Source organism: Xiphophorus hellerii, chromosome 10, assembly GCF_003331165.1.
Source record: "Xiphophorus hellerii strain 12219 chromosome 10, Xiphophorus_hellerii-4.1, whole genome shotgun sequence".
Classification (NCBI taxonomy): Eukaryota; Metazoa; Chordata; class Actinopteri; order Cyprinodontiformes; family Poeciliidae; genus Xiphophorus; species Xiphophorus hellerii.
Window position 1 is genome coordinate 9,581,731 of NC_045681.1, and position 8,365 is coordinate 9,590,095.

An 8,365-nucleotide genomic window follows, 5' to 3' on the forward strand; every position below is an offset into this window, starting at 1 on the left:
TTTCTAACATCGCAGCAGAAATCAGACACATTCTCAGCTCCTGGCCTTGATAAATGAAGAAATCCGTCTACTTATGTCAACCGCTGACTTTTCTTGTGCACATAAACCAACAAGAACCGTAGATCCTGCTCATAAAATCATATTTTGTTGACGAGAATCTGGCGACAAAACAGCTAAGAAGCCGGAAGAAATCTCGTTTGCAATTGTGACAAGTCATCTAGAAGCAGGGCCGGCCCAAGCCTTTTTGGGGCCCTAAGCAGATTTTTATTTGGGGACCCCCCCTTACCAACAGGTCGACACCAGATGATTCATTCAGCTTACATTGTACTAGTGTTGCTATGGCTATTCATTTTAACCAGACAGGAGTAGCACATTAAAAAAAAAAATCTGAATTTTGAAATGCAGAGTGGTATTTAAATGTTCCAAAGTTATTTTAACTATTTGAAACAAACCCTGAATTTATAATAAATAAGTTAAAAAGTATAATCTCTCTCTCCCTCTCTTTCTTGTTTTTTTAAAGTTACCATTTGTTCGGCTCATTCTTTTCAGGCCGTTCCTGAAACTTTCTTTGGAAAAAATTGTATTTACAGGGAAAAATATCTTGATATGACAAAGGTTGCAGTTTGTCACAACAGACGCAGAGAAAACCAGATGACTAAACCTTGAGTTTTGATTCCACCTAGTGTTCAGATGGCGCCGGTGCAGAATTGCAGCAATAAAGGGTTTGACCTCATGATTGCTGAATTAACTTCTATTTTTTAAAATTCTGCCTTAAAGGAAAATTTCACTGATTGGAAAACAGTCTTTAACAACTAAAGGAGAAAAGATTTACATCTTTCCAATGCAGTAATTTAAATAATTTGAGCAACTTGAAGATATGGGAATCTGCAGCAAAATGTTCTTCCTGCTCCTCAGGCTATTTCATTTTTAGAAATCCTTTCTAGTAGGACCTTATTGACCCTGACCTCCCTTCATCCCAGCTGTATAAAATGTGTAGAAACTCAGTTAGCACTGATGGGAATGCAGTTTGTTTTCATAAAGCTGACGCTTTAAATTGTTCTTTAAAATGAATCTTTAGTTGTAACGTAATCTCATGTTAGGATAACATTTTCTTCAACTAGTTCCACAAAATGCTTGTGCTCAGGGAAATAAAACACACGAACATTTTTATAACCGTTGACTTAAGGATGAAGTCACTTAATGCTAAACAAAAATCTGTTATTTGACAAACATCAATATTAAATGGCTGCTTTCCCCCCCCAGGAACAATGTGTGATGTTGACAATTTACCTTGAAATTAGTTGCTCAACTAACTGCAGTTTAATCATGACTTAATAAAGATTTTCAATTTGATAAATGCGCTGAAGATTCCTTTAAAATCAAAGACAAGATGGAAATAAGATTTTCTGTTCCAAGTTTTAATTCTCAGTTTTTTTCACCCTTGTTTTTGCTTCATTTATCATCTGAAAATCATTTTATCTGATATTGACAAAGAACAAATTATATATTCAATTAAAATAAAGCGACACTAACAGAAATAAATCAGTGTCTTCACTGTACATTCTGTGAATTCACACATTGCATAGATTTCTTTCCCCTTTCTACTTTGGGTTCAATTGGCTGAATTTGTACTTTTACTTAAGAACAAAAGCTGATTTTCCTTCATTGGTCGTACATTAAACAAATTGTCACATTCAAGCAGTTTACTGAGCTTAATTTCGTTTTCTAGCAAACGAAAGTGCTGTGGTTTGCTCATTCTCCCCCTCACCAGTCACAGAAGATTACTCAAACTATTTTGACATTTCCTGTTTTCTTCTCTCTCGTCTAGATGCAAACATTCGCTTGAGAAACAGACAGTAGCTGCTGTTATTGTTAAAGCCGCTAAGCTTCTCTTTTACCCTGATATCATTAAGAATCGTCTTATGTTGTGAAGGGAAGCTGCTTGCTCTTTACTCGTCGTTTGTCAGATTGTCTTTGTGACTTCCTGGGAGAAAACGACTGAAAAAGTGTCAGAGGAGGTGAAACGTATTAGCTAACAGAAACAACACAAGGATGAGGATCGTGGCAAAACATGGAGCAAAAGGCTGAAGATGAAGCAATTAAAGACTCTAGAGGTAAGGATGGATGTTTTCTAAGAAAAATGACTCAGAATGTCGTAATTCTTTTTAAAAAATTGGTTCAGGTCGACTCAGCTGTGAAAACGTATCTGTCTCCTTAAAGATTTTGATTGTTTTTTTAAATGTTTCAGATCACCAAAGAAATTTCATCATCAGACAAAAGTAACCAGAGGAAAAATAGTTAAAGTTTTCATATTTTATTGTTATCCAAAACAACATGGCCCTAGCTAATCACAGCAAAAACCTTACCAATTATTTCTGGCTTCTAGTGCAAATATCTTAATACGCTTGAAATAAAACAAAACCATCTTATAGATAATCTTTCAGCAAGATATAGAAGCTTGTTTTAACTCAATTATTTCTTAATATTGGTGAAAAAGCGCCTTCCCTCTGCGGTGTGACCTTTAACATGCCTCTCATGCTGAAATTAAAACATAACTGCAAAGAAGAGTGAGCCAGAATGTCCCTAAAACATAACAGAGTGACGAATGCAGGCCAGAGCAGCAAAACCAGTTGTCAAGTTTAGGATGCAGTTGCAGCCAGGTTGGTTTGAATTATTCATTTAAAAACAGCTTTTTTATTTATTCAAGACACCTTTGTCTGGAATTAGCATCTGTTTGACAATGTGCAACAAAAAGACAGACCAAAATAAATCTGTGTAGAAGCATATTTAGCTGAAAACCAGATGCAGATGAGCAAATAAATTTTTATTAAGATCTCCGCACCAGCATGCTGAATTTACTGAATTTGTTTGACGCTTTGAGCCGACAGACTTTTAAAGTGTCACTAAATGTTTAGGGTTTAATTATTCACTGTGTCTTTTCAGGAATTTCCTCAATTCAGGCTGAAATTCATCATTTCCAGCCCAGCTTCACTGCTCAAGGCGGCAGCAATGTGGTGGCTCCTTCCATCGTTGGCTCCAGCATTGGCAGCATTAACATTAATATATCAATGGGCAAAGGTAGGCATACTTGAAGTCATATTACCTATACCTCAATAAAGGGGTTTAATTGCATTAGTATTTTGATGTTTTCTCTTTATTCTGTATTTATTCTGTTCTGCAGAATCAAATTATGAATTCAAAGAATCTCTGAACCAAGACGTTGCAGGCAGTTGCAATGCTGAGCAGAACCAAAGTAAGCACTTCCTCTTCCTCAGTGCAAATGCAAAATGGTTGTGCAACATCATAAAGACACGATTAATAAGCTTGTACCATTTTCCTCAGATAAATTAGCCGAATGCCAACAGAAAGTGAAAGCGACTCTGAGGAGGAAGTGCAGTCATTTGCATGAAGGGATTGGAACGGATGCAAATAAGATGTCTCTCAATCAGATCTACACGGAGCTCTACATCACTGAGGGAGGATGTGGTGTGGTTAACAAAGAGCACGAAGTGAGACAGATAGAGATTGCATCCAAGAGATGTGCAACCCAGGACAAGTTAATCCACTGCAATCGTCTGTTTGAGTGTCAACCCGGAGGCGAACGGCACATAAGAACTGTGGTCACCAGGGGAGTCGCCGGTATTGGAAAAACCGTATCGGCCAATAAGTTTGCTCTCGACTGGGCAGAGGAGAAGGCAAACACAGAGATAGATCTTGTGTTTTCCCTCTCCTTTCGAGAGCTGAATTTAATGAAAAAGACTGCTTTTAGTCTGGTGGAGCTTCTCTGTGTGTTTTTCCCTGAAATAAAAGACACAGAAATCTTTAACGAGCCTGAAAGCAAAATCCTCTTCATCCTGGACGGCCTGGATGAGAGTCGGCTGTCGCTGGACTTTCAGAAAAGTGAAATATTGTCAGACGTTACAAAGCCAAGTACAGTCTCTGTGATTCTCACAAACCTGATCAGGGGATGTCTGCTTCCCTTGGCTCTCGTTTGGATTACATCTCGACCAGTAGCTTCCGCTCAAATCCCAGTTGAGTACATTGATCTGCTCACCGAGGTGCGGGGATTTAACGACTCACAGAAAGAAGAGTACTTCAGGAGGAAGATTACTGACAAAACCGTAGCAAACCGGGTGATCGTACACGTGAAATCCTGCAGAAGTCTTCACATCATGTGCCACTTACCAATCTTCTGCTGGATGGCGGCAAGTGTTCTTGAGAAGAACCTGGCGAATAACGACAGCAAAGAGACACCGAGGAGTCTCACACAGATGTACATCCACTTCTTGTCCCTCTATGTGGAGAAAATGAAGAAAAGACTGCCAAATAGAAGAGACTCCACTACTGACTGTGTGAGAACTAACCTCCTTGCTTTGGGTAAACTTGCTTTCAAAGAGCTGGAGAAGGGTCACCCGATCTTCTACGAGAGTGACCTCATCCTTAATGGCATCAAGGTCACAGAGGCCTCCATGTTTTCAGGTGTTTACACACAGATCTTCAACGAGGAGATGACAGTGTGTGAAGAGAAGATGTTCTGCTTTGTGCATTTGAGCATTCAAGAATTCTTCGCAGCGCTGTATGTCTACCTCATGTTCCACAACGAAAACAACAACGTTTTGGTCAAGAAGTCATCTGTGTCACGCCGTTTAATGTCCAGAGAATCATCAGAGGTCATCCTCTACAAAGAAGCTGTAGAAAAGGCACTGCGGTGTGAAAATGGGCATTTTGACATTTTCTTGCGCTTCCTTTTGGGTCTATCACTAGAGTCCAATCAAACGTTGCTGAAGCATCTAATGTCCAACAACAGAACTCATCAAAGAACCAGAACTGAAATCATTAAACACATAAAGGAGAGGATCAGAGACAGCCAATCTCCTGAAAGGTGCCTCAATCTCTTTCACTGTCTGAATGAGCTGAATGACCACTCTCTTGTGGAGGAAGTTCAGGACATCATCAGCTCAGGCATTTTGAACCAAGCCACCCTTTCACCTGCCCAGTGGGCCACACTGATCTTTGTATTGCTGACCTCAGAAGAAGAGCTTAATGTGTTTGATCTGAGTAACTACATGAGGTCAGAAGAGGGGCTCCTGAGACTAATGCCTGTTGTGAAAACAGTCCAAGTGGCAAAGTAAGTCCTTTGGTACGATCCTTTTAGTTCAGATTGAGACTTTCCAAACACTCACTTTAATGCATGCTATTGTGGAACTTAAAAGTTATAAACGCTTTAGAAATAACTATACTTTTGCATACAATGGATAGAAAACTGCTTTGCAAGATCTTTATAATTCTGACACTAATTCTTGGGCTTCACTTAACATCGGACATGATGGTGTCCAGGCAATATGGCTGACAAAGTAAACAAACTCAAGAGACTCCAAAAAAAAAGGGAGGCTGCTTGTGTATTACAGTAAAACTGAAAAAAACTACTTCTGAAAAGTATATAGAGTGAAAAATAATGGACTAAGCACATCTCCCTGAGGAGCACCAGTGCTTAGTTAAGTAGAGTGCCATATCTTAAAAGTGAATACAAACTTTCTGCAGAGTTAATGATCAGTTTTTCCTTGATTCTGGATGCACAGTTGTGTCTTAATATGGGGAAAAGCGATGGGCCAAGCACAAAACCTTGAGGAATCCCAGTACTCGGCATGACTGCAGTTGGTTTTTCTGGATTGAATTTACTGTAGAGTCTCTGTCAGTCAAGTTTCTATACATAGCTATATTTATTTAGCTACTATGTCGTCAAATATGGACAGTCTGGCACAGTTTTCACATGTCATGCATTTTTTTTCCTGGTTCAGTTTGAAAGCCTGCAACCTCACGGCGATGTGCTGTGAAAATCTGGGCAGTGGCATCAGCTCATCCCAACTCAGAGAGCTGAACCTGAGCAACAACAACCTGACAGATGCAGGACTGAAGCAACTCTCTGATGGGCTAAAGAACAGCCAACTGGAGACACTGAGGTCAAAATCCAACATGTCTGCTACACAGATACATGCAAGTGACACTATATGTGGGTTTAACTTTTGTCTTTGTATTTTTTTGTTTGCTTAGACTAAGAAGCTGCAACCTAACAGAGAACAGCTCGGTTACTATAGCATCAGTCATCAGCTCCTCCTGCTGCCACCTAAAAGTCCTGGATCTTACTGACAACGACTTTCAGGACGATGGAGTTAGAACGTTCTCGGCTGGACTGGGGAGTTCGTACTGCAAACTGGAGCAGCTTCGGTAAAACACGCAATACCTCCTGTAGTAAAGAAATGGTTCTCTGTTGCTGCCGTTGTTGCTGTAAGAGTCATTTTGATGAAATATAATTTTGTCAAAGTTTGTCAGGATGCAGAGTGACAGAAGAGGGCTGCACATTCCTGGCATCTGCATTGAATTCATCCCATCTGAAAGAGCTCGACTTGAGCTACAACCATCCAGGAAACTCTGGGCTGTTGCTGCTTTCAGCTCTGCTGGAGGACCCACAATGCACCCTGCAGACACTCAGGTAAGAAAGCATCAGTCTGCCGGGGTTCAGTCAAAAACTTTACATTTGCTCTTTGCAAATATATTCATAAACTTGAAATCTATTCACATTTTCTCACTTTATGATCATAAAGTGTTTTATGTAGAAATGTTGTATGATGAAGGAAACAAAATAGCTTTATTAATTTTATATGCTCTACAAAATTTATAATTATGTAAAGCAAACAAAATTATGCTTTACATATTTATGGAATTAATGTTAAATGATGTTAATTAACAACAATAAATTGCTGTTAATTAACAATTACTTAAGAACAATTAACATTAATAAATTTTAATGAACAATTAACATTGTTAACAATTATTAAATGTTAATTCCACATAAAATGTGTTAATAATTAACTATTTTTGTTAATTAACATTGTTAATTAACATTGGTGTGCTAATATATTTGCCTTCTGTCAATTGCATCCTCTCTCTCTCCCATCAGTTTGTCTAAAAATGTATCATCAATACCAAGAGTTTTGGTATTAATTGTTAATTAACAATTGTTAGCAATTGTTAATTGCTAACAATTCACAACAATTAATTAACAATTGTTAATTAGAATGGAAAAAGTGACAACTAACACCCATCTAAACTAACAGGCAAGGCAGTTATGTAATTTTTAAATATTAAATGATTGATAATTTGATGAGTGATGTGGTATTTGAGTAGACATTTTACCAAATCCTTTTTTAATCTTACTTGAGTCATTTTATTTTGGACAGCTACTTTTACTTTAAGTTGAGTAAAAATATGTGGAATTGTATTTGAGTACAATTTTTGGTTACTCTACCCACCTCCTCCCCCAACCCTAAAGCACCAAGATAACATTTAGCAATCTGTTTTAGTGTGGAGCAATGTGGTGAATCCAGGATCCAACCTGGTCCGAGGAAATGTAAGTAGCCAAAATATTTGATTATTTTTGCTTGACTCATATAAATGATTAATTCTTTCTTCCTTATTTTCCTATCAGACCTTAAGAAGTTGACCCTGGATCCCAACACAGCCCACAGGGATCTCTCTCTTTCCAATGGAAACCAGAAAGCAACACGCTGGACCAAGAACTCGTATCCGGATCACCCGGACAGGTTCGACTACTGGACCCAGGTGTTGTGCACAGAGGGACTGACCGGGCGCTGCTACTGGGAGACGGAGTGGGTCGGGCGGGTCTGCATCGGTGTGGCCTACAGACGGATGTTGAGGAAAGGAGAGGGTAATGACCGCTGGTTGGGCCGCAATGACGTCTCCTGGGGCCTGAACTGCAACAGAAACAGCTACCGGATTCTGCATGGGAGCAGGAACGACGTTGTTCCAGCTACACCCAACTCCAATAAAGTAGGAGTTTACCTGGACTGGGCGGCAGGGTCGCTGTCCTTCTTTAGGGTCTCCTGTGGTGACCGGACTCTCCTCCACACCTTCCACACCACCTTCACCGAGCCCGTCTTCCCCGGCTTCCATCTTGGCTGGGTCGACTCAACCGTACTGTTATGTTAATCCGGAAGTTTCCCTCCGATGTCGAAATTAAGAGCATCGACTGCTGCCTGAGCCAAGTACTGACATGTTTGAGCCTGATAATGTCTTTTTATGTTGTAAAATTTAACACAAATGCGCTTATTATATTAGAACTGAGCATTAAAAAAAAAATCGAAGACTGTGAGCTTAAAATGCCATTTTACATCCTTGCTATAAATTGTAATAAAATGTCAAAAGACGTAGTGTAAATATGAGCCTTTGACCCTAATTATAAATCACATTAAGTACTATGCAATAAACTGCAATTTTATTTTACTTTCATACAGGTTGATTAATCGATTATTTAGATAATCGTGAACTAATTTAATAATCAGTTAAT

General features: G+C 39.1%; 1 protein-coding gene across 1 annotated transcript; it reads left to right on the forward strand.

Moving 5' to 3' along the window:
• The first annotated feature begins 1,801 nt into the window (after nucleotides 1–1,801).
• LOC116726803 (NACHT, LRR and PYD domains-containing protein 3-like) lies at nucleotides 1,802–8,307 on the forward strand. Its single transcript, XM_032573680.1, has 9 exons — nucleotides 1,802–2,114; nucleotides 2,944–3,078; nucleotides 3,182–3,253; nucleotides 3,343–5,128; nucleotides 5,799–5,960; nucleotides 6,052–6,225; nucleotides 6,323–6,490; nucleotides 7,362–7,408; nucleotides 7,487–8,307. Exons 1-9 carry the CDS (start codon nucleotides 2,072–2,074, stop codon nucleotides 8,005–8,007), a joined length of 3,108 nt encoding a protein of 1,035 aa, XP_032429571.1. The 5' UTR covers nucleotides 1,802–2,071; the 3' UTR covers nucleotides 8,008–8,307.
• The last annotated feature ends 58 nt before the right edge of the window (nucleotides 8,308–8,365 follow it).